Genomic DNA, 25,945 nt, shown 5'->3' on the forward strand with positions numbered 1-25,945 from the left:
CTCTGATTCAGGGTCTTCCACAGGCTGCGATCAAGGTGTTGGCCAGAGCTGCGGTCATCTCAAGGCTTGTCTGGGGGAGAATCCATGTCCAAGCTCACATGGCTGTTGGCTGGCCTCAGTTTCTCACTGGCTATTGGCCAGAGACACCATTTCTTGCTATAAGGCTACTCATAGTATGGCAGCCAGCTGTCCTCAGAGCGAGGAGCAGGGCAAATCTCAGAAGTGGCGTCCATCATGTCGTCTTATGCCATGTGTTAGGAGAGAGTCACCAAGTACCACTCACGTTCTGTGGGAGGGACGACACAGGATGTGGATTCTAGGAGGCGAGGCCATCGGGGGGCTTTTAGAAGCCATCTGCCCCACATAGGGAGCACGAAGGGCTTTATAGTTTTGACTCCATCCAAAAAGCAATGGAAAACCATTAATTAGTGTTAAGTCCAAGGGAGGGAGTGATCAGATATACACGTCTTTTCAAAGAAACAGTCTTTGTTTTCACTGATCAAGATCAATAGAATATTTTAAGATTTTTCTTATTTTCTAGATATTTTGCAATTTTGGTTTTGTTTTCCTGTTTGGCAAAATAACTGAAAGTTTTAAAATTTTCAGATTGTAGAGCTTTTTTCCTTCCATTTTTCCTTTTTTTTACCTCATTGTTATTTTATTTTTTTATTGTTTTGTGTTCAGAAAACATGCTCTGTGTTATTTCTACTTTTTGAAATATTCCATGGTTGCTTGAAAAAATATTTTTCTTTTTTACTCTGATAAATTCTTATATATTATGTGACACTTGTTTACTGTGTTCTTTGGGAGTGTCACTGTTATTCCACGGTTTTGTTCTACTTCATCTATCAAGCCCCAAGAAAGATGTATTAAAATCTCCAATCCAGAATGAATTTCTCTTTCTCTTGAAGGGTGAATTTATCATCTGAACACTGATGTTCCCTTGTTTAATGTGTAGCAATTCAGGAGGGATGTCTGTTATGCTATAAACTATATCCTTTATTATTTTAAAGAGCTCTTCCTTATCCAACATAATGATTTTTCACTTTTCTTTTTTGCACTTGTTGTTATATCATTGACCATAGTAGTGCATTGAATTATGTTCCCCAAAACTCACTGAAGCTTGAATTGTATCCCCCAAGTTTTATGTATTAGAAACTTAGCTCCCACTGTGACTGTTAAGAGGGTAGAAAATCCTATTATGGTAATTGAAAGATGGAGCCCTGAAGAGGTGATTAGATTGTAGGACACTGTGGTAGTGAATGGATTAATAATGGTGGTCAGGGTGTGGTTCTGAGGGCTTTAAAAAGAGAGCAAATGAGGGGTTACTCTCTCTGCTCTCTCTGCTGTGCCATTTCACAATGTGATACCCCGCCATCACTGAAGTGACCACCAAAGAAACCCTTCACCAGATGTGTTCCCTGGTCTTTGGACTTCCCAGCCTCTGAAACTGTAAGCAATAAATTTTGTTTTCTTTATAAATCACTCAATTCCAAGTACTTTGTTATAAGCAACAGAAACGGACTGAAACACCATCTCTTTATTTTCAGTTCTCCAGATCATTTTGTTTTAGATACCTCTCTTGAGTTTTGCTTTTTGGTATCATCTGCTGATATTTAACAAAACAAAAGATTTTAAAAGGTGAGTTTAAAAGGTGATTTAAGTTTACTGATGATAAGTTATCTTATTTTTATCTTGTTTTTGTATCCTTTTTATTCTTAGTACTTTAAAAAAATAAAAGTTTTACTCTAAAGTATTTGTTTTCTTTCTTTTTTGACTGTTCTTCCTTTCTGATGACTTGGAAGGTTATGAACACTTGCTCTGAGTTCTCATAATGGCTATTTTATAATATTTTCTTGTGTTTTCACCTTTAGATAACATCTAATGGCCGCCACTATATAAGATAAGAAACTTGGTGTGTCTTCGTGCATTTATAACAAAGTACCATAGACTGGGTGACATAAGCAACAGAAATTTACTTCTCACAGTTCTGATGGCTGGAAGTCTGAGATCAGGGTGCCCGTATGGTCGGGTTCTGGTGAGGGGCCTCTTCCAGTCTGCAGATGGCTGTCTTCTCATTGTGTCCTCACATGGCAGAAAGAGCGTGGCAAGGAACTCTTTGAAGTTCCTTTTATAAGGGCACTCATTTTGTTCTTGTGATCCCCACTGTTATTACCTAGTTACCTCCCAAAGGCTCCACTTTTTTAGATCATCACCTTGAAGGTTAAGATTTCAACATCCAAATTTGCAGGAGGACACAAACATTCAGTACATAGCAGTATACTCCCTCCCTCTCCTCCTATCTCATCATCCACCCTGATACTTTCACCACTGATTTAATTTGCTGACATGATTTCTTTTTCAATTAACCCTGTAAATGTAATAACCTACATGTAGTCCTATTATTTTATGTACCACCTGTAAGGAAATAGCCTAAGTGATTCATTTTCAGGAGTAGCTTAACAAAAGGCGTTTAAGTGGCTCAACCCAAATGTTGTTTAACTGGCTCAACCCGTTCCCAGAGATTCCCTGTACAGGCAGAGCTCAGAAACAGCACTGGAGAAATGACTCCTCAAGACGGTGGTAGTTAATAGCCCTCTGTTCTATTCATTTCCTGGTTTGTCTTCCTTCTCAGGGTTCTTGGCAGGCCTTTTTCATGGGCTTGTCCTGAGCCATCAGACAAAGGAATTCCTTACAAGGGGATAATAAATCTTAGGCATTGTCTGGGAAGAATTGCACACTGCATAGTACTCAGCCAGTGAGGAACTGGGGACTTGTGCACTAGGCAATAAATTGCTTGCTGTAACTGTTTCTTGTGTGCCTGCCCATCAGACCTTCTATCTTGCAAGACCATTATTAAAGTCTCGCTTCACGGTACCTCATGTCTCTGTGTCCATTCTTTAACAGTGGACGGGTGAGTTTATTTCTCACATCACCTCTATATACTCTCTTTTCACATCCCTTCCTAGCCTGCTATGAAAGACAAGGTATCAACCACCATATGAGGGTACTTCAAAAAGTTCATAAATAAAAAGATTCATATTATCTTTTAATTTTATGTTTCCACAGACTTTTTGAAATACCCTCATATGTGACCTCCTGCTCTCTTTCTGCATCCCAATTCATGAGTTCGGTCAATTACATTATTACATATTTTCAAAGTAAGCATATGTTTATATTATCCACATGTTTTTAGCCTTAGTGTCACATTGTACATTGATGCACAAAATCAACCCTTTTGCTTTGAGACTGCATTTATTTCATGATGAGCTGGACTTTGTCTTTCAGTTTTATGGTTTATTTTAGGAAATGCTCTAGGACCTTTACATCTTGTGATCTTGCAGATTTGCAAGTATTTCTGTGGCCTTTATCTGAATTTCAGTCATTCTCCTTGCCCCATGTACTTTGTAGATATTGGTTCACTATTTTGTAGTGTGCTGTAGATAAGTCTTAGCACCAACCTAATTTGGATTTCATCCCTGTATGTGATTTCCTGGTGTGGATGTAGATGTGTATGAGGGACCCTCTAAGATGGTCCATGACGATCTCTTCCTCCCAGTGTTCATACCTTTGTGAAATCCCCTCCTCTTGGGGGTGGCTGTACCTAGTGAGTTGCTTCTAACAAATAGGACACAGTAAAAGTGATGGGCTATTAATTCTTCTAACATTAAGTTACAGAAAGACTGTGACTTCTGTCTTGCTCATCCTGAGTAGGGTTGCCAGATTCAGCAAATAATAATGCAGGATGCCCCAGTAAATTTGAATTTTGGATAAGCAATAAATAATCTGTTAGTATGTCTCATGCAATATTGGGGACACACTTATATTAAAAATTATTTGCTTTTTCTCTGAAATTCAAACAATTGGACATCCTGTATTTTATCCAGCACCCCTAGCTCAGAGAAAAGCCAGCTGTCATATTGTGAGCTTTATGGAAATGCCATGTGGCAAGGATGTGAGGATGGCCTCCAGCCAACAGCTTGAGAAGAACTGAGCCTCTCTCTCTGTCCAACAGCTCTTGAGGAATTGAATCCTGCCAACAACCGTGTGAGTGCACTGGGAAGTGGACCCTCCCCTGGTTGAGCCTTGATAAGACTGTAGCTCCTGCAGACGCCATGGTTGCTGCCTCACAAGAGAACCTGAGCCAGAGGCCCCAGCTAAGCCACACTTGGATACCTGACCCACAGAAACTGTGCGATAATAGATGCTTGGCTTTTTAAGCCACAAAGTTTTGGGGTAATTTGTCATGCATCAGTAGATAACTAACACAGGTTGTCTGGACAGCTTCCCTAACCAGAACTTTTCACTGAACTATTCTAACTTTATTAGAATACTTTCTGCTGTTGGATGTTATTCACCAATCTTTTTTTGTCTCCATGGGAAGAATCTATAGATCCACCAGTTTTTACATCTTATTTTTGAATGGCTTTCCTGATCTATTTTATCTTTTTCTATTTCTTGTAAACTCTTTATTCTTTTCCAGTGTGCTTTGCTCCACATTCTCAATCCCATCTTTCATACTCCTGCCTGTGTTTCTGCATTACCTAGTTTTCCTTTTATTGCTCCTGGTGAAATGTTTTTTCTTTTCTGTTTATTTCTTGAGTTTTGCCAGCATGCTTTTCATCCCTTCTGCTCTTGTATCATATCTTGCTTGGGCCCTCTGTCTCTTCTTTGAGCTTTTATCTCATGCAAAATTTTATGTTTGTTCATCATTTTTATTTGCTTTGTTCTGCCTTTCTGAGACGTGTCCTTCTTTAGGTATCCTCCCCTTTCTCAATCCCCATTCACAAAGTTTGCTTATTTTTCTTATGATTATTGTTCTACTTGGAATGGATTCATGCTTCCTGGTAGAGCTCGCATTATGGCAGATAGTGATAATGAGAGCTTGAGGGATAGCAGCCTGCAGTTCTGTCTGCTGTTCTAAGCACCTTCCCTCCAGCATTCTCTCCTGCCTAGGTTTGCAGAAAATCTCCTTGGCCACAGGGAATCTCTGTATGTGACATTGTTTATGGTGGGAGAGATTTCACCTGGCATATTATCCAGCAGCTCAGAGTTGCAGCTTTAAGGATGCTTTCCACCTCATGTATTCTTCTCCACCATGGCCTGCTTTCTGCAAAGGTGGCAGGTCTACATAATCTCACATTCAGTCCCATTTCCTCACCATTCCATGGTGCCGACTTTTAGGGAAACTCCCTCAGCTGCATCTGTACCCCAAACTTACCTTTCTAAACTGAGGGCCCTGGGTGCTATCTATGTGTGAATTCTGTGCTCTGCCTACCTCATCCAAAAACCTCAGTGGCAAGAGTTCTCTTTCAACATTTTCTCTCACCCTGGCCCAATTTTAACTGCATGTGTTCGGTCTTCCTCATGGATTGGGGTTTGAAGTTAGAATTACGTTTTAGTTCCATCAAATATAAAATTTTATTTTCTGTTTCTCATTCTTTTTGTTGTTTTCAGGTAGCTTGGGGGAGAAAAGAGAAGCAGAGATTCTTTTTTCTGATTATAAGGAAAATGCATGCTAATAAAAAATTTAAACTACTCAAAAATGAAAAGGAAAGTAAACATGCACAATAAACCTATGCCTGTAATAGACTATTTTCTTGTGTATAGAAATATTTTTAAAGAGAATTTGCTTTCAACAAATGTATACACATATTAAAACTTATCTTGCACCTCATTCCATGTCAGCCCATGTAGACATAGAATACCGTCTGTAAGAATGGACACACACATACATACACTTACCCTATTTAGTGCAGGGGGCATATTTCTGGAAATGGAAGCTCTGACTTAATCATCATTAATTGGGGTCACTATAGCACAGGCTCTTAGGAAATCTGTTCCCAATATTCTGTTTATTACAAAGCTTTCTCCTTTCCCTTTATATTCCCCAAAGTCAAGACCTGACTCCGGCTGTCAATTCTTGTCCACAATTCTGTTTACAATACCTTCATTATGTCAAAGCACGTCCACTAGCTTTTCTATTCCCTGCTGAATTTCCTATCACTCTGATTTCCTCACCCGGAGTCATCTCGATATTTGTATAAAACCTGTACTATAATGCTCTTTCCATCACTTTTGCAACATGATTTCTTGCATGTCTTTTGTGGGCCACTACGGGTTGAAGCTCTTCACCATAACACGAAAGAGTGGCAGAAAAAGGGTTCAAACGGAGCCTGAAAAAACCTGAAAAAAAAGTTTCTCCTTTCAGCACTTATTGGCTAAAACACACCACAAATAATGAGAAAAATAATTCTGCATTACTCAGAGCATTGAATGGATACATGTCTATGTCTCAAATATTAATTCTGAGATGAGAATCACTTTGATGAATCCATGTTCTCCCAAGGCAGCGTTTAAAAGGTAGGATAAGTCTCAGGCTGGATTCTCCCAGAAACAGATCCTGAGACAAGGGCTTGAGTACAGGTGGCAGGTGGTCCCAGGAGACACTGGCAGGGAAGGATTTGAGACTGGCAGAGAGAGCAATATCGGTGCCTTACTGAGCAGGTGACCACTATAGGCAGCCAGGACTCAGTCCCACTGGGGACATCTGAGAGGCGGTATGAAACATGTCTCAGAATTATCCCACTCTGGAGCGAGGAAGCAAGGGTGTTTATTCTTCAGCTCCCTTCCATCACTGGCTGAAGGCTGCTCCTGGAGGTGCAAACTCCCACACACTGGCCTGCCCTGAGTGGGCTAAGAGAAAGCTCACAGGTGGAGAGTTACCAGTGCTTGCTTAGGATGCTGCTGGAACAGTGAGTGCCGATAGGACAGGGGCAGGGAACCAGGAGCTTCTGCTGTCATTCTCCCTTAACACTGCTTAGATTCCATGTTCAATCTGTCTTGCCTCTTCAAGGAAAGTGTCATCAGGATTTTTAGAAAGGACTTAGAGAGCCGAGAATAGGAGACGAGTGGATCGTCTAAGCAGCACCCCGGTCTCCTCGCCTTGCTCTCACGGCTTGCCCACCGGCCCACTTGCCACCCAGAACACCTTCCACCATGGCCACCTCAACAAATGCATCAAGCAGGTGTACATGTCCTTGCCTCAGGGCGAGCAAGTCCGAGCTATGTCTATCTGGATCAATGGCACTGGAGAAGGACTATGCTTCAAGACCCATACCCTGGACTATGAGCACAAGTGTGTAGAAGAGTTGCCCAAGTGGAATTTTGATGGCTGTAGTACTTTTCAGTCTGAAGGCTCCAACAGTGACATGTATCTCATGCCTGCTGCCATGTTTTGGGACCCCTTCTGCAAGGACCCCCCCAACAAGCTGGTATTCTGTGAAGTTTTCAAGTACAACCGAAAGCCTATAGAGACCAATTTAAGATACACTTGTAGACAGATAATGGACATGGCAGGCAATCAGCACCCCTGGTTTGGAATGGAGCAGGAATACGGTTGCATGGGGACAGATGGGCACCCCTTTGGTTGGCCTTCCAATGGCTTCCCTGGGCCCCAAGGTCCATATTACTGTGGTGTGGGAGCAGACAGAGCCTATGGCAGGGATACCGTGGAGGTTCAATATTGGGCCTACTTATATGCTGGAGTCAAGTTTGCAAGGACGAATGCTGAGGTCATGCCTGCCCAGCGGGAATTCCAAATAGGACCCTGTGAAGATATCAGCATGGGAGATCATCTCTGGGTGGACTGTTTTATCTCGCATCATGTATGTGAAGACTTTGAAGTGATAGCAACCTTTGATCCCAAGCCCATTCCTGGGAATTGGAATGGTGCAGGCTGCCATACCAACTTCAGCACCAAGGCCATGCGGGAGGAGAATGGTCTGAAGTACATTGATGAGGCCATTGAAAAGCTAAGCAAGCGGCACCAGTACCACATTTATGCCTATGTTCCCGAGGGGGGCCTGGACAATGCCCGACACCTAACTGGATTCCATGAAGCCTCCAACATCAACAACTTTTCTGCTGGTGTAGCCAACCATGGCACCAGCATCAGCATTCCCTGGGCTGCTGGCCAGGAGAGGAGGGCCTACTTTGAAGACTGACACCCCTCTGCCAACTGCGACTCCTTTGTGGTGACAGAAGCCCTCATCCACACATGTCCTCTCAATGAAACTGGCGACGAGCCCTTCCAATGCAAAAACTAAGTGGACTAGACTTCCAGCCATCAAGCCCTCCTAGTTCCTCCTCCTGCTCCAGCTCTTCCCCCTCTCGATTGTCCCAATTGTCCCAATTGTAACTCAAAGGGTGGAACATCGAGGTCTTTTTTTATTCCTCCTGCTGGTTAATCTTGCTCTATTGGCCAGGATAGAGGGGTCAAGTTCTTAATCTCTTCACACCCACCATTTTTCCTATCACTGAAGATTTCTAGTGTGTTAGTGGGGCAGGGGACAGGGAAACATGACCGCGGCTTCCACCAAGTTGGGTGTGCTGGTCTGACAGGCCTGTTGTTACCCGGACAGCGCATCTGTGCATGCTTATGACAGAGAGGAGGACTTGTTCGGGTAGCTGAAAGCGGAGGGCTTGACTTACTGTGTGGTTAGGTTAGGATTTCCCCTCTTGGTAGAAAGCTGTTTCTTAAGAGCTTTCCACTTTCTATTGAAAGTGGGAATTAGGAGAAGAGAGGTTGGGAACCAGGGAAGAAAATACCCTTGGTCTCTTGCTTGTGGCTAAATGCCCTCCCCTAGACACAAAGCTCAGAGTATAAACAGACAGGATATCCCTACCTTAAAAGAAGAAAAAAATTTTACTGCTTCATCCTCCATTTATAACACAAAGCAGAGTAGTATTTTTATGTTTAAATGTAAAAACAAAATAATTATATATGTGGGTGTGTATGGTGTGTTTTTCTAAAGGAAGAAACCATCTTGGTCACCAGGAGCTGAATGTGAGGCAAATAATCTGGTTAAGAAATAGGATTTCCTTTTGAGTAGGAAGGTGGGGAAAGCAGTGCTTGCAAAGTTGGTGATTTGGGGCGGCTAGTCCCTCATTACTGCTTACAGGTGTTTCTGCCCTGCCCACACTTCTGGTGGGGGACACAGGTCAGTTAACAGTGGACACACATTCCTAGCCACCTGAGCCTCATGGCTTTGGTTTAGAAGACACATGTATGTGTCCACACACGGGGATTTAGAAATATGAGTTGGCTGGCCAACTTGAGCATGTTACTGACAGAGCGGGGTATTGGGGTTATTTTCTGGTGGGATTAGTCCGTCACTAAAGCAGGCCATTTGATATATCAATTTTTTTTTTAAAAAAAAGCAAAATAGAAGTTTAGGTTTGAATCAAATTTGTAGGGTTTCTTAGTAATTTTACAGAATTGCTTGTTTGCTTCAACTGTTTCATTTCACCTCTGTTCTTGGAGGAGATGTGGACAGCGTTGAGTCAAAACACTTGTAATTCTGTATTCTGTTGTCTTTTCTCCCAGTTTAGATTAGTCCTTTTGTTAAGATTGCTGATGATTTATTTTTTTCTTATATAATAAACAAGCCCCACCTTTATCCCTACATTCCCCCCACTGTTTTTGCGTTGGCTGCAGCAGGCCAGCTGTGGTTTTCTCTTGCCATGATGACTTCTTTTTTTTTTTTTCAATTTTATTTTGTCGATATACAATGTGGTTGATTATTGTGGCCCATTACCGAAACCTCCCTCCCTCCTCCCTTTGCGCCCTCCCACCCAACAATGTCCTTTCTGTTCACTTGTCGTGACAACTTCAAGGAATTGTAATTGCTATGTCTTCTTCTTCCCCCCGTTTGTGTGTGTGTGTGTGTGAATTTATTTATTTATTTTTATCTCCCACCAATAAATGAGAACATGTGGTATTTCTCTTTCTGTGCCTGACTTGTTTCACTTAATATAATTCTCTCAAGGTCCATCCATGTTGCTGCAAATGGCAGTATTTCATTCTTTCTTATAGCTGAGTAGTATTCCATTGTGTAGATATACCACAGTTTCCTTATCCACTCATCTGATGATGGACACTCGGGCTGGTTCCAACTCTTGGCTATTGTAAAGAGTGCTGCGATGAACATTGGGGAACAGGTATACCTTCGACTTGATGATTTCCATTCCTCTGGGTATATTCCCAACAGTGGGATAGCTGGGTCGTATGGTAGATCTATCTGAAATTGTTTGAGGAACCTCCATACCATTTTCCATAGAGGCTGCACCATTTTGCAGTCCCACCAACAATGTATGAGAGTTCCTTTTTCTCCGCAAACTCACCAGCATTTATCGTTCAGAGTCTTTTGGATTTTAGCCATCCTAACTGGGGTGAGATGGTATCTCAGTGTAGTTTTGATTTGCATTTCCCAGATGCTGAGTGATGTTGAGCATTTTTCCTTATATCTGTTGGCCATTTGTATATCTTCCTTAGAGAAATGCCTACTTAGCTCTTTTGCCCATTTTTTAATTGGGTTGCTTGTTTTTTTCTTGTAAAGTTGTTTGAGTTCCTTGTATATCCTGGATATTAATCCTTTGTCAGATGTACATTTTCCAAATATTTTTTCCCATTCTGTTGGTTGTCTTTTAACTCTGTTAATTGTTTCTTTTGCTGTACAGAAGCTCTTTAGTTTGATATAATCCCATTTGTTTATTTTTCCTTTGGTTGCCTGTGCTTTTGGGGTCATATTCATGAAGTTTGTGTCCAGTCCTACTTCCTGAAGTGTTTCTCCTATGTTTTCATTAAGAAGTTTTATTGTTTCAGGGTGTATATTTAATTCTTTAATCCATTTTGAGTTGACTTTAGTGTATGGTGAAAGGTATGGGTCTAGTTTCATTCTCCTGCATATTGATATCCAGTTATCCCAGCACCATTTGCTGAAGAGGCAGTCCCTTCCCCAGTGAATAGGCTTGGTGCCTTTGTCAAAGATCAGATGGCAGTAAGTGTGTGGGTTGATTTCTGGATTCTCTATTCTATTCCATTTATCAGTGTGTCTGTTTTTATGCCAGTACCATACTGTTTTGGTTATTATAGGTTTGTAGTATAGTTTAAAGTCAGATAGTGTTATGGCTCCAGCTTTATTTTTTTTGCTCAGCGTTGCTTTGGCTATGCGTGGTCTTTTGTTATTCCATATAAATGTCAGGATAGTTCTTTCCATTTCTGAGAAAAATGTCTTTGGAATTTTGATGGGGATTGCATTGAATTTGTATATCACTTTGGGTAGTATGGACATTTTCACTATGTTGATTCTTCCAATTCAGGAGCATGGGATATCTTTCCATCTTCTTGTATTCTCTCTAATTTCTCTCAGCAGTGGTTTGTAGTTCTCATTATAGAGATTTTTCACCTCCTTGGTTAACTCAATTCCTAAGTATTTTATTTTTTTGGTGGCTATTGTAAATGGGCAGGCTTTCTTGATTTCCCTTTCTGCAGGTTCACTATTGGAGAATAGAAATGCTACTGATTTTTGTGTGTTGATTTTGTATCCTGCTACTGTGCTGAAATCATTTATCAACTCTAAGAGTTTTTTTGTGGAGGCTTTAGGCTGTTCGATATATAGGATCATGTCATCTGCAAACAGGAACAGTTTGACTTCATCTTTTCCAATCTGTATGCCCATTATTTCCTTCTCTTCTCTGATTGCTCTGGCTAGTACTTCCAACACTATGTTGAATAGTAGTGGGGAGAGTGGGCATCCTTGTCTAGTTCCTGTTCTTCCCCATTCAGAATGATATTGGCAGTGGGTTTATCATGTCTGGCTTTAATTATGTTGAGATACTTTCCATCTATGCCTTACTTATAGAGGGTCTTTGTCATGAATGAATGTAGAATTTTATCAAATGCTTTTTCAGCATCTATAGAGATGATCATATGGTCCTTGTGTTTGAGTTTATTAATATGGTGTATCACATTTATTGATTTGCATATGTTGAACCCAACTTGCACCCCTGGGATGAATCCCACTTGATCGTGGTGAATAATTTTATGTATGTATTGCTGTATTCTGTTTGCTAGTATTTTAGTGAGGATTTTTGCATCTATATTCATCAAGGATATTGGCCTTTAGTTTTCTTTTTTGGTTATATCTTTACCTAGTTTTGGTATCAGGATGATGTTTGCTTCATAGAATGAGTTTGGGAGATTTGCGTCTGTTTCAATCTTTTGGAATAGTTTGTAAAGAATCGGTATCAATTCCTCTTTGAATGTTTGGTAAAATTCTGCTGTGAATCCATCTGGTCCTGGGCTTTTCTTTGTTGGGAGCCTTCTGATAACAGCTTCAATCTCCTTTATTGTTATCGGTTTGTTCAGATTTTCTACGTCTTCTTGGCTCAGTTTTGGGAGCTTGTGTGTGTCCAGAAATTTATCCATTTCCTCCAGATTTTCAAATTTGTGGGCGTATAGTTGTTTATAGTAGTCTCGAATGATTCCTTGTTTTTCAGATGAATCAGTTGTAATATCACCTTTTTCATTTCTAATTTTTGTTATTTGAATCTTCTCTCTTCTTTTTTTGTTAGCCATGCTAATGGTTTGTCAATTTTATTTATCTTTTAAAAAAACCAGCTTTTTGATTCATTGATCTTTTGTATTGTTTTTTGGGTTTCAATTTCATTGAGTTATGCTCTGATCTTAATGATTTCTTTCCGTGTGCTAACTTTAGCTTTGGATTGTTCTTGTGTTTCTAGTTCTTTAAGGTGAAGTGTTAGGTTGTTCACTTGCCATCGTTCCATTCTTCTGAAGTGAGCATTTAATGCAATAAATTTCCCCCTTAGTACTGCTTTTGCAGTATCCCACAGGTTTTGGTATGATGTATCATTATTTTCATTAGTTTCAATAAATTTTTTGATTTCCTGCTTGATTTCTTCTTGGACCCATATGTTATTAAGTAGAATGCTATTTAATTTCCACGTGTTTGTATAGTTTCCAGAATTTCGTTTGTTATTGATTTCTAATTTTAATCCATTGTGGTCTGAGAAAATACATGGGATAATTCCAATTTTTTTTGAATTTGTTGAGACTTGATTTGTGACCTAATGTGTGATCTATCCTGGAGAATGATCCATGTGCTGATGAGAAGAATGAGTATTCTGAGGTTGTTGGGTGGAATGTTCTGTAGATATCTGTCAATTACAATTGGTCTAGAGCATTGTTTAGATCTTGTGTTTCTCTGCTGATTCTTTGCCTAGATGATCTGTCCAATATTGGCAGTGGGGTGTTCAGGTCCCCTGCTATTATGGTATTAGTGTCTATTTCTTTCTTTAGGTCTAATAGAGTTTGTTTTATAAATCTGGCTGCTCTAACATTGGGTGCATATATATTTATGATTGTTATGTCTTCTTGATGGATCAGTCCTTTTATCATTATGTAGTGTCCCTCATTGTCTCTTTTTATGGTTTTTAGTTTAAAGTCTATTTTATCAGATATAAGAATAGCCACTCCAGCTCGTTTTTCTTTTCTTTTTGCATGGTAAATCTTTTTCCATCCTTTCACTCTTAGTCTATGTGAGTCTTTATGGGTGAGGTGGGTCTCTTGAAGGCAGCATATAGTTGGGTCCTCCTTTCTAATCCAGTCAGCCAGTCTGTGTCTTTTGATTGGGAAATTTAAGCCTTTTACATTAAGAGTTGTTATTGAAAAGTGTTGATTTAGTCCTAGAATTTTATTGATTATTGTTTGGTTGCCTTAGGTGTCTTTTTTCCTTGCTTTCTGATTTACCATTTGTTTTCTGTATTTGTTGGTTCCTTGGGTTGTAAATAGTGTTTTTGTTTGTTTGCTTTCTCTTTATGAATGCCATTTTTATTATACTAGTGGGTTTTGATTTTGGGGGGGGGGGGTTTATTGCAGTGGTAGTTATTTTTCAGGAACCAAACCCAGTACTCCCTTGAGAATTTCTTGTAAGGGTGGTTGTGTGGTGGAGAACTTCCACAGTTTATGTTTGTCTGAGAAATATACTATTTGCCCTTCATTTCGGAAGGAAAGATTTGCAGGGTAGAGTTTTCTTGGCTGGAAATCTCTGTCTTTTAGTATCTTGAATATATCATCCCATTCCTTTCTGCCTTTTAGGGCTTGTGATGAAAAGTCTGATGTTAGTCTGAATGGGGCTCCCTTATAGGTGATTTGATGCTTCTCTCTTGCAGCTTTTAAGATTCTCTCTTTGTCTTTGAGTTTTGCCAATTTTACTATAACAAGTTTTGGAGAAGATCTTTTTGTATTGAATACGTTTGGAGATCATTGAACTTCCTGGGTCTGAAGATCTGTGATTTTTCCTATACCTGGGAAGTTTTCTGCCACTATTTTGTTGAATATGTTTTCAATGCAATCTCCTTTTTCCTCCCGTTCTGGAATACCCATGACTTAGATATTTGAGCACTTACAGTTGTCTGATATCTAGCTCAGATTTTCTGCAATGCCTTTGATTCTTTTTTCTTTCTTTCTTTTTTTTTTTTTTGTCTGCTTGTGTTATTTCAAACAGCCCATCTTCAAGTTCAGAGGTTCTCTCTTCAACTTCTGCAAGCCTGCTGGTTAAACTCCCTGTTGTGTTTTTTATTTTGCTGAATAACTTCTTCAGTTCAGCAAGTTCTGCTACATTTTTTTTTCAGGGCATTGATTTCCTTGTACATTTCTTCTTTCAGGTCCTGTATACTTTTCCTTGTTTCATCATCATGTCTAGCTGAGTTTTCTTGTATCTCACTCAGTTTCCTTAGAATTATCACTCAAAATTCCTTGTCAGTCATTTCAAGGGCTTCTTGTTCTATAAGTTCTAGAGCTTGAGAGTTATTACCCTTTGGTGGTGTACTTTCTTGATTTTTCGTATTTCTGGTATCTTTTCTTTGATGTTTATTCATTGTGGCAGGAGGTTTCACAGTCTACAGGTTTGACACTATTGTCTGACTACAATGTTGCTGTGGTTGCCAATTTGATGTCACTACCTCAGTGACTGCTCAGTTGGCTACTAGTGCGTTGCTTGTGTGGTTGCCTCGGGTCTTGGGTCTCTCTGGGGAGCCACCTCTCTGGTCAACTTGGACTTAGCCGGGCTGCTGGGATTTGCAGAGTCACCGCAGAGCGTGTGGTCTCTGTGGAGCTTCCCCTTTCCCTGCTGGATGTCTCCCCACTCCTTGCACACTAGGCCAGGCTTGGGATGGAGCTGGGTGGTGGCAGTGCAGCCTACCTGCTGCTGGATCATGTGGCAGCAGCCCCCCCACAGGGTGTGTGGTCTCTACAGAGCTTCTGCCTCCCCTGCTGGATGTCTCTCTGCTCCATACGCTTTGGGCTGGGCTGCTGGATCATGCAGCGGCAGTGTGGTCCCCGTGGAGTTCCCGCCTCCCCTGCCAGATGTCACCCTGCTCTGTGCGCACTAGGCTGGGCTGGGAATGGAGCTGGGTGCCTGCGGTGAAGCCTACCTGCTGGATCACACAGTGGCGGCCCCACAGGGTGTGCAGTTTCTGTGGAGCCTCCACCTCCCCTGCTGGACATCTCCCCACTCTGTGCACACTGGACCGGGCTGGGAATGGAGCTGGGTGGCGGCGGTGAAGCCTATCTGCTGGATCATGTGACGGCAGCCCTGCAGGGCATGTGGTCTCCATGGAGCTTCTGCCTCCCCCACTGGACGTCTCCCCATTCCGTATGCACTTGATGTTATGTTTTTATAGTTTAAATCAGTTGATTTGTGGGAGAGAGTGATGCTAGGGATTGTCTATTCTGCCATCTTGACCGGAAGTCTACTTGCCATGATGACTTCTAATTGCTGTGTACAGTACTTTCACAGTTAGAAAGCTCCTCACTGTAAACAAACTGTAACTTCCTAGAGCAGCACTTATAAATCAACCTAACATTTAAAAATAAATAAATAAATAAAAAGTAAATAGAAAATTTTTAAAAAAGAAAGGACTTAAAAAGAGAGAGTTGGTGGAGAAGACTATAATTAATCTCTGCTGCTGTGGCTGGTCCTGATTCAGTGTTGGGCTCTACTGCTCTCAGGCCAGGACACCCCACAGAAATAACAGAAGCTCAGCCTGGTGAGCAGGAGCTCATGCTGTTAGGACCAGAATAAACTTCTTTGTGTCTGATGGGCTCATCTTGTAAGCACTGGGTGGCTCAGGTCTACAAGTCATCTGTCCACCTGTGTTTAAGTGCCTTATCAGTGGTGGGTACTTTCTCGTTGTCACTGACATGAGATGCAAGGGCTCACATGCTTTGTGTCCACTCTCACGTGGCCACCACATGCCCCTTCCTTACCCTCACCCCTTGTTCGTTTTCTCTCAATTCTGCCCACCCCTCTCACCCCCTGACAACCAGCCAAGGCATTTTCCACCAAGGGATCTGCATGTATCCTTATCTCATCACTTCTCTTCCCACATGAAATTGATGGCTGGTTTCCTGCTCCAAGAACTGCCCCCAAGAGGCGTTCCCCCATCAGGCTATTTTAGATCTGCCACTCTGTTGGATTCGAGTGCAGCATCTTTCTAGTTTCTGCCCACACCAACATGTTGACCAGTTCCTTGATGAATCAAGCCTAGGTTTGTTTCCTCCTCTGATGGCTGGTTATAGGGAACCCCACCATGAGGCTGTACTTATGAGCAGATATAAATATGCTCATATTATTATACACTGAATGTTTGTGTCTCCCCCAAATTTATGTTTTGAAACCTAATCGCCAATGTGATGGCATTTGAAAGTGGGGCCTTTGGGAGGTGACTAAGTCATGAGGGCAAAGCCTTCATAAATGGGATTAGTGCCCTTATAAAAGAGGCTCCAGAGTGCTCCCTCATCCTTTCTGCCATGTGAGGACACAGCAAAAGGGCACAGCATGCATTCTTTCTCTTGGCCCCAATCAAAACTGGTGTGCCTCAAGTCACCTGATAGATGGGTGTGTGCAGCGTTCCCAGGTGTGGTGTATGTTTTCTGCCATCAAGTGCTGAGATGCTTCATGGAAGGAGGTGATCGGTTCAAGGACTCGTTTTCTTGGAGGGGACTATTCCAGCAAGACCCTGGAGTAGTGCTTCACAAACTTCAGCAGGCAAAGAGAGCATCTGAGGAGCTTGTCAAAATCAGATGCCTAGGTCTCTCCCCCAGAGCTTTTGATCCAGTGGATCTGGATGAAGCCTGATAATTTGCATTCCTAATGAGCTCCAAAGTGATGCTGATGCTTCCAGTACAGAGATCACAGGTTGAGTAGCACAACTGAGAACACAGGATCCCTACAATGGCTATCGAGGTAGCAGGCCCCTGAGTCTCTGTAGGGCTTATCTTCCACCCACTGGTATGTATATATTCTACTAGGGATCCAAAGTACTATTATCTGCTTACCACTTCTGATTATTACGTCATCAATATAGTGGACCACTGCAGTGTTCTATGGAATTTTGAGACACTTGAAGTACTCTTGGACTATATTGTGACAGAAAAAATAAGGGTTAACATAACCCTGGGGTGGGACTATATTTCCATCCTGGGTGAATTCTAACTGCTTCTTATTCTCTTTTTTTGGTGGATATCGAAAAGAATGCATTTGCCAGATCAATAGCTACATGCCAAGAGCTTGAGCCTGTGTTGGTGTGTTTTGGTAAAGATCCTGGAACACCTAACAGAGCAGCTGCAGTTGGGTCTACTGTTTGGTTGGATTTACAGTAGTTTCCCACCATCCTCTGCGATCCATTTGGTTATGCAAGTGCCATACCAGTGAATTAAATGAGATATAAGAAGCGCTACCTCTCGAACTTTAAGTCTTTGGGAGAGGCTCTAGTTTCTGCCATTTCAGCTACGATGAGTTATTGCTTCTAATTTCCTATCTTGGCTGGAGTGGGAAGCAGTTTCAGGGGCTTCTACTTGGCCTTTTGTACTATAATGACTCACTCTGCAGGTCAAAAATCAATATGAGGAATCTTCCAGCTGCTAAGTATATACAACTCAATTAAGCACTCAGAAACCATAAAAAAGGATCACAGTGTGTGTTGGCAGATGGGTTGGGCATTTGTGAAATGAACTTGGACCAAGACTCCATTTATCACCTGGCTTTCACTCTCCCACTCTAACCAGGGCATCGTGATGGTGTTTTGATTTCTCTGGTATTAGTGTTAGCTCAGACTCTGGATCCAACAGCCCATGAAGTATCTGGTACTCCATCTCTACAGTGCTTAGTGCAATGTACAATACACAGGTATTCCTCTTTCAGTAGTGTAGGTCCCTTTTGCAGAAGGATTGGGGGAATTAATACTATATATTCTTGCTGAGGCTTTGTAGGATTTTCTGCAGGAGCATTTAGCATCTCCTTTGATCACAGGATTCTGGATCCGAGAACTGGTTCAGATCTGGAAATCAGATGAAGGATTATTATATTCCACTGGTTAGCAACATTAACTTTCTGATCATCTGTTCTTGGTCTATTTTGGTTATGTAAGCCAAGTAATACTCTTGGTTTCCCAACTAGCTTCCCCTAGCAACACCATGGTCTAGTAGTCTTTGGCTGAGAATCCTGCAATTCTAGGCCTCCTACTTGCTGTTCCAGCATTGCTACTTATTACAATAATTAAATTCACCTTGCTTAGGATGGTTGAGAGTCACCACCTTACAGCTGTTCATCTATAATTCCATCATTCCCATTGATACTAGGGATCCTACTTTCATCTCCAACTATCAACCGTGGACTATGGAGAAAGCTACTACTGAGATTTTCAACAAGGCCAGGGTCCCCTTCACTAGCACATTCCTTATTTCTTGAGTGCTCTCCTCTGGGCCTTCCCAGGGGACATTAGCTAGTGAGTTGTCTGTTCTTACATAAAAATCCGTTCTGACAAGTGTACCTCTGAGCACCTTCCTCAAAACTCTGCTCAGGCCATTCTAATATTTCTGCTTTATTTTCTGCAAAGCATCATTGTTTCCAACCTTCAAGAAGAAGCCATCCCAGCAGCATGTGTTGCCCAGATCTTGGCATCCTTGCCGGGATGGTAAATCTATAGTCATGTGAGAATAAGCCTTTATCAATAATGTTTCCACTACTCAGCCTTATATTTCAACTTCTTTGGTTCAACACCCTCTAGGGCCCAGCTATCCTCTCTCAAATCTTTCCAGTACATATACACCATATCCTGCAGTTCTTTTGGAAAATAATTACTTTCTTCTCATAGCAGGGATGACACTTGAGCCGTGTTGTATCTTGACCCTTATTATTGATCTTGACACGATGAGAGAAAGAAGAGGCAGATCTTGAGAAGGACAAGCTTACTCTTTTAAGGCATGCTCCTAAAGAGTCCTCTTTGCATGATATCCAGGCAAAAAGGCTGATCTCTAGCAAAGGGGCCATGGTCACCTCTGTCTGCTGACAGAGTTCAGAGGAATCTGTTGGTTCAAAGTTCTCAATAACCACCAGCACAAGAGACCTCCCGAGTTGTGCATTCAGCCTCCTTTATAATTCTGCCACTCTTACAATGAGGTCTTGGGCCTGACCCTTAGCACAGTCTGCCTGCAGAGCACGAGAGTTTCCTTAATGCTACCATAGATGCTTTCTGGCATTCTCAGTATGCCCTGAGTAGATCATGCCCTGAATCTGTTACTTTCTTCCTGTAGAGCATCTATGACAGTAAACAACATCCAACTCCGTAATCCTTAACATTACCACTGTACCCATATCTTTCAAGCCTTAGGTCTATTGCATAAGCATGTGCATCCCTTTCCACCTGTTATTCCACCCAAATAAACCACAGGGAGAATCTTAGTAAATATGATTCTACAGCATGATAATAGCCCTACTTAACATCAGAAATGGAAACAGGGTCCATGGTGTCATCTGGGTGAAAAGGGATCCAACTTCAGAAACCCATTCTGAGGGTCTGCTTCATAGCATCTTTTTTTTTTTTTTTTGCCAACTGTCATGGGCTGGGATGCCTCCAGATCATGAGACAAAAACTTGAATTCAAGTGATTTATTAGGGAGGTGATGCCAGGAAGCCTGTGAGGGGAGTGAGGAAGGAAACAGGGAATGACAAAGAGCCGATAGAGTTTCTAATAATGAGCAAGTTACTGTTGTGGGCAAGTCAGACCCAATCCTAATAGGAATCTCGAAGTTGTTCCCCTGTAGTATTTTTTCTCCAACTCTTCTCTATCATCTGAGGATGTTGTTTTTTTTTCTGGTAGCATTAACTGCCAGGCACTTTTGGCCTGCCCTTATGTGGGCTGAAAGAAAGCCCTTAGAGCTGGCTCTGCAAACTTCAGCCTACAGGTTAAACCCAGTCCACCTCCTGTTTTTGAAAATAAAGTTTCACTGGAACACAGCCATGCCTGATCATTTATTTTGTCTGTGGTTGCCTTCATACCATGAAGGCACAGTAGAATAGTTGCAAAAAAGACTAACTGTCTAGCAAGGTCTAAAATATCTACTATCTGGCTCTTTATAGAAAAAGTTTTTCCTAACTCCTACTTTAGAGAGTCACCAGTGTTTGCAAGCAGGATGCTACTGGCCTATACTAAGGTGGTATGGGAGGGCGGAATATTTTAGAGGATAGATTCTTAAAAGTGGAAGGTTAGATTCAAGTACTGTGCATATTTTAGATTTGGTGGTATGGCCAAATTCACCTCCAAAATTATACATTTTTGCACTCCCTGTGTGTGAGGATTCTTGCATCATCAATGCCTGGTGTAATTTTCGGTCATAGAGTGGAAATTTGGATATATGTGAGTCTGTAGTTCAGGAGAAAAATCTGGACTGGAAGCAGAGATTTGAAAGCTGTCCACATACAAATGGCCATTAAAGTCGTAAGAATATTCGAGACCACTCAGAAAAAACTATGTGAATTCATAAGTGAAATGTGCAATGAACCTAAGAAAAGAACTTTTAGTGACACTGGCATTTAGAGCATGGATGCAGAAGAGTGAAGGAAGTGAGTAATGCCACAGAGGTAGAAAGTGGTCATGGAGATCACCAGGTCAAAGAAGACAAGGGAAGAAAGTGTTTCAAGAAGGAAAATGGTACAAAATGCTGGCAAGACGTAAGGACAGTGGAGGCCCAGTGGATTTAGCCACAAGGAGAGCAACAGCAACCTTGGTGAGAACAGTATTTGTGGAGTGCTGGTGTTACTGAATTAGGCTCTTAGGTCCCAAAGTCTTAGAAATGAACAATGCACCCAGCAGTAAAGCAAGTAATATATTTTATTAAAAGGGGCGATAGACTTATGCATAAGGAAGGTAGCTATAGGAAAGCTAGCCCCCTGAGAGTAGCTGTTCAGGGTCCTTTACAGAGCAAGGGGTTAAGGGGTACAGGCCAGTGTCATCATTCTGCACCTCTGGAAGTGGTTCTGCTCTTCCTGGTTATGTCATGGGTGCATGCTCAGTTATTGGTCCTTGCACCTCCTCAGTAGGTTCAAGATGGTGATGTTATTCATTATTGTCACCCAGGAGGGTCATTGCAGTGATCACCTTGAAGCTTTGTGCGCATGTGGGAACTCCTGAAGGGGTCTTAAGGTTAATCTGTAACTTAATTTTTGCAATTATGGGTAACAAGCTTTGTGGAGGGGTTTTGCAACTCAGTGAACATCTGTTCCCCTCTTGTCTCAGTTTATTTTGTCAGGGTGTGCGATGGGTAATCATGTGCCTTGGGGGTCTCATGACTGAGGAGTGGAAAAGTAACAAAGTGTCCACAGCTTTTCCAAGAGGTTTGTGAGCTAAGAGGAGGAGAAGGTTAGAGAGTTAGCTAGAGGATGTCAAGTCAACGAAAGGCTTTTTTTTGGAGAAGTCAGTTTCCAAAAACAGTATAACGTGTCTTTCATTCTTTATATACAAAATAGGGCATTTTGAAAAAAAAAAATTGATTGATTTTTTGTTATTATTATTTTACATTCTAAGGTGTTGTTGAGGAACAGTTAGGGGGAGGGGGGAGGAAAAAAGGAAGAAAATAAGGTGGGAGGAGAGGAAGGGGGGACATGGTCGAGGCCCTCGGCACCCCCCCTCATTTTGGCAGGGGAATCCAGGGGCCTTCTGGCAGCAGCTCAGTCAAGGCTGGGCTGATGCAGACTTCGGGGGGTGTGGCTGAGGTCCTTGGCTCCCCCAACCCACTCTGGAGCCCAGGGTGCTTCTGGTCTTTATAAGTTTTATAGGTGTTCTTTAGTGGCATTAGACTTTTAATGGTTTATATCAGAGCTTTGTCTCTGATCTATGGGTGTTTTGTTTTTGCTTTCAGTTCTGTGTTGGATTATTCACTATTCCCACCACTTAAACTCTGCGCTGGAACTAATTTTCGTCCTTTGGTTATTTTTAAAAAGGGGGAACTTCCTGTGGGAACCAGCCCTTGAGCCCCGTGGTTGAGCTAAATTGCTGCTTTGCTGCTGATTCTCTGAGGAAGGCTTTTTGTCCAGCTCAGGTTTTAATTGTTGACCTTGTAAGCACTTCCAGGTCTTGTGAGGTCTGGTACAACTGAGTTGTGTAGAAACTCTGGTCTGGGCCTGAGGCTTTTCAGCAAACTGCACCCCCTGAAGTTCTATATTCTTGACCAGTCTACACAGAGTGGGCCTGTGTTGATTACAGGGCAGATCAGCTGTCCCTGCTGTGTCCCAGTGTTCCCCCGGTGGGCCCGTCTCCCCCACTGCCCGTGCTCCAAACACTTCCCAGGGGATGGACCATGCACCGATCCCTTGCAATGACTCACCAGCCTCTGAGTGGCTCCTTTTTTCAGTTGTCTGTCAGGTCCTAATGCAGTCAAAATGCACATGTACAACTGCCCCCTCCACCTGTCTCCTGTAGGATGGGTAAATATAGGTTTGAATTTTGTGCAACAAAACCTCATTCTGATGGTTTTAAAAGAACAAGGAAGTCATCTGAGTAAATAGGTGTCTGTCTTGCCCTTCTATGACAGAACTCGTCCCACTTTATCCTATGTTCTTATGATGGGTCCAGCATGTTCAATACAGAAGCTAAGTTCTGACTCCCTTTTAAATGCCAGGGTGTGCAGGTCCCGAGCAGCACCCACCTGTGCACTCCCCTCCTCTGCTGGTTGTCTTGGGCTCCCTTCCTTACCCTCCCTCCTACTGTCTCTCCCCCTCCTTCCTGGGTGTTTCCTGTCTGCAAGGAAGCATCTGACCCTAATATGTTCAGGCAGGTCTTCTGACAGCTGACTTCTTTCCTCCCTGATTTTCTAGTACTTTCCACTCTATGCAAGCACTGTTTGCCTTCCACATCACCAGAATCAGACTGTAGGACTAATCTTAGACTTCAAGGAAACAACCGTCTTCTTCATCCTAATAGCAAATAAGAGGGAGCAGTATGTGGTAGGTCATTTTCCTACATCTGTACCCGTTTCCCCCAAAGCACTTACATTTTGAAATTGGTGGTGTCTCTTCTAATCATAGAAGTCTTTTAAGTGCCCAAGGGATCAAAGTTCTAAGTTGCAAAGTCATTCAACAGCCTACCCTGATCACCTCCTCCAGGAAGCTTTCCTCAGTACCCTCCCTCCTCTGTGGGCTTCCAGAATGCCTTGTGCATGCTTGAAAGAGTAGACCTATCAAATTGTAGTGTAATTATTCATAAACTGTTCCGCCTTTACTAAGGCTTTAAATCCTTGAGAATAGAAGCCTTTCTTATAAGAATAATTTATAAATTTGGAGACTAGAATTTGCTTGTAGAGATAAATGGGTAGAGGATGGATGGAGTAGGAATTCTGCAGAGAAATGAAAAGCCTCAGTGCCCTGTGAATACTTTGACCTCCCCGTTTTCACTGACTACCTCATCTGTGGAGCTAAGACAGGGTAACACCCATGCCATAATTTTTTTAAGTATCATTTTTTTACTGTGCATTTATTGCTTTATAGTTTTAAATTGTACAAAAGGGTGTACAATGAGTAGTATGCCTCCCTTCCATCCCTGTCTCCATGTTCTCTAATTTTCCTCCTGAGATGAAACCACCATTAACTTCTTTCTAATGGATCTTTTCTGGGCTGTTCTATGCAGGTAGCAGCATGTGTTCATTCCATAACCTTTGCTCCTCTGCAGGATCCTGCTTCAGATTCCTGTGACTCCCAGCATGGCCTTTGGCTAAGCATCCTGAGTAAGAAGGAGTGGGGTGCAATGCTCCTAGTGCACACGGGGAAACTGAGGGTTCATATCAGGAGACGGAAAATAAAATCACCTGCAGCCTTGATCAAGTGAAAATGAAGTCTGTGTAAACTGCTCTGTAAGATGGAACTTGATATGAATATTCTAAACTCCCCAGCTCTGCCCAGCCCCAGTATTCACTCCCGTTATATTAAGACCCTTCGCTTTTCCTAGCAATGACTATTGTATACACCCAGTTCCGAGTTAGATCAGCCAGTCCCTGTGGCTCCCCTCTTATGACACCACCCCACTGTTCACCCCAGAAGTCCTCCTGGGCAACCCCAAGGAGACCCTCACCCACACTAACCTCCTTCACCAATTCTGGCACGAGACAGATGCCTTGATTTGTCTGAGCTTGGTACAATTTACAAAAGGCTGTGATTTTGTAGGAGTTGAGACTGCGAGGCAACCATTGTTTACTGGATTAGAGCCTTGGCATTCCTAATCACACCCAGCCTCAGGCTTCAGGAGCACGAAGAAACCCTATTTACTAGCATTCAGTGGGCCTCTGGGTGTTATTTCAGATGTGGAATAATTAGCAATATGCCCAAGAAGCAACAAAGCCCTGAATGGTATTTAGTGACAATTATTCAGCCAAACCATTGCTTACTATTATAGGGGCTTATTAGCACCAAATTGTTTCGATAGGAAGTGGCGTCAGCAATAAAAATAATGGCTGCAGCTTGCTGTGCAATCCCAGAGTCAGCAGGAAGGGGCTGGAATATGTGCACGTCTCTTTTACATCCCCCAGGAATGCAGGGGACCCGCTGGGATGTGTTGGCAGTGACAGGAACTGACTCAGGTGGCTCGCGGTCGAGAGCAGGAGGGGCTGCTCACCACCCAATCACCGCTCCTTCCTCCCAGCATGGGAAGTAAGCTCCTCCATGCACCTTTGCCCAGCTCCCTTTTGGGGCGAGCTGTAGGACACCAGCAAACACGCAGGCAACCTCTACTCTATCCGTCTTTACATCTTTACACCTGAAATACAGATGGCATGGACTGGAAGGGACTTCAGAACAAAACCCTGCATTTTATAGACCAAAATAATCCATGCTCTGAGATGTCATCACATAAGGTCACACAGCAGGGCTAAGTCGAGAATCTGGGTAGACAAGGTATGTCCTTTTATGATACCTTTCATGCAGCCTGGATTGCATTTTATCCTCTCCTCTACTCTGGTGGAGAATGCATAGCCAACTCCACGAGTCAGCTCTTCAGGCTGCAAATGACTTGAACACTTTGTGACAGAATTACAGTGGGTGAGGTTTATGCAGCACCAGTAACTTAGAGTTGTACAGACTACTCAGTGAATATGGTTCAGATTTAACTATTTCTGTCTGCTCCAATCTGCATTTCATCTCCCATGTTTGAGCTGTCAGTGAACTTCAATTTTCATGCTTCATCCAAGACTGCACTTCTTTCAGCGTATGGGGATTACTGGGGAACCTCCCCCCACCCAGCTCTCTAACTTGCAAGACTCACCTTGGGAGCAATGAGAAAGTAGTAAAATAAAAAAAAAAAAAATTAACATTTACATAAATAAAAGTATTTAATAAACAGATGAAATGTAATGGGATAAATATAAATTTTCACATTTTGCTTTAAAAACATCAGTGCATACATAAGAAGATAAGCTATGTGGCTGAATATTTGTGAGTTTTGGTAATAAGTGCTCTGTGAGTCAATGTCTTGGTCTACTTGGGTTGCTGTAGCAAAATACTACAGACAAGGTGACTTAAGCAACAGAAGTTTATTTCTCATAGTTCTGGAAGCTGGATGTCTGAGATCAGGGTGCTGGCATGGTCGGGCTCTGGTGAGGGCTCTCTTCCCGTTTTATAGATGGCCACCTTCTCACCACTGTGTGTGTAGAGAGCTCTCTGGTTTTCTCTCATAAAAAGTGTACTTATTTCATTATGAAATCATGAGGGCCCTACCCTCATGGCCTCATCTAAACCTAATTACCTCCCAAAGTTCC

The 25,945-nt window shown here is 42.2% G+C and overlaps 1 protein-coding gene across 1 annotated transcript; it reads left to right on the forward strand.

Annotated features, from left to right (window-relative positions):
* The first annotated feature begins 7,034 nt into the window (after positions 1-7,034).
* LOC134389213 (glutamine synthetase-like) lies at positions 7,035-8,006 on the forward strand. Its single transcript, XM_063112721.1, has one exon. The coding sequence runs from the start codon at positions 7,035-7,037 to the stop codon at positions 8,004-8,006; it is 972 nt and encodes a 323-aa protein (XP_062968791.1).
* Positions 8,007-25,945: the final 17,939 nt, after the last annotated feature.

Source organism: Cynocephalus volans, chromosome 10, assembly GCF_027409185.1.
Source record: "Cynocephalus volans isolate mCynVol1 chromosome 10, mCynVol1.pri, whole genome shotgun sequence".
NCBI classification, from domain to species: domain Eukaryota; kingdom Metazoa; phylum Chordata; class Mammalia; order Dermoptera; family Cynocephalidae; genus Cynocephalus; species Cynocephalus volans.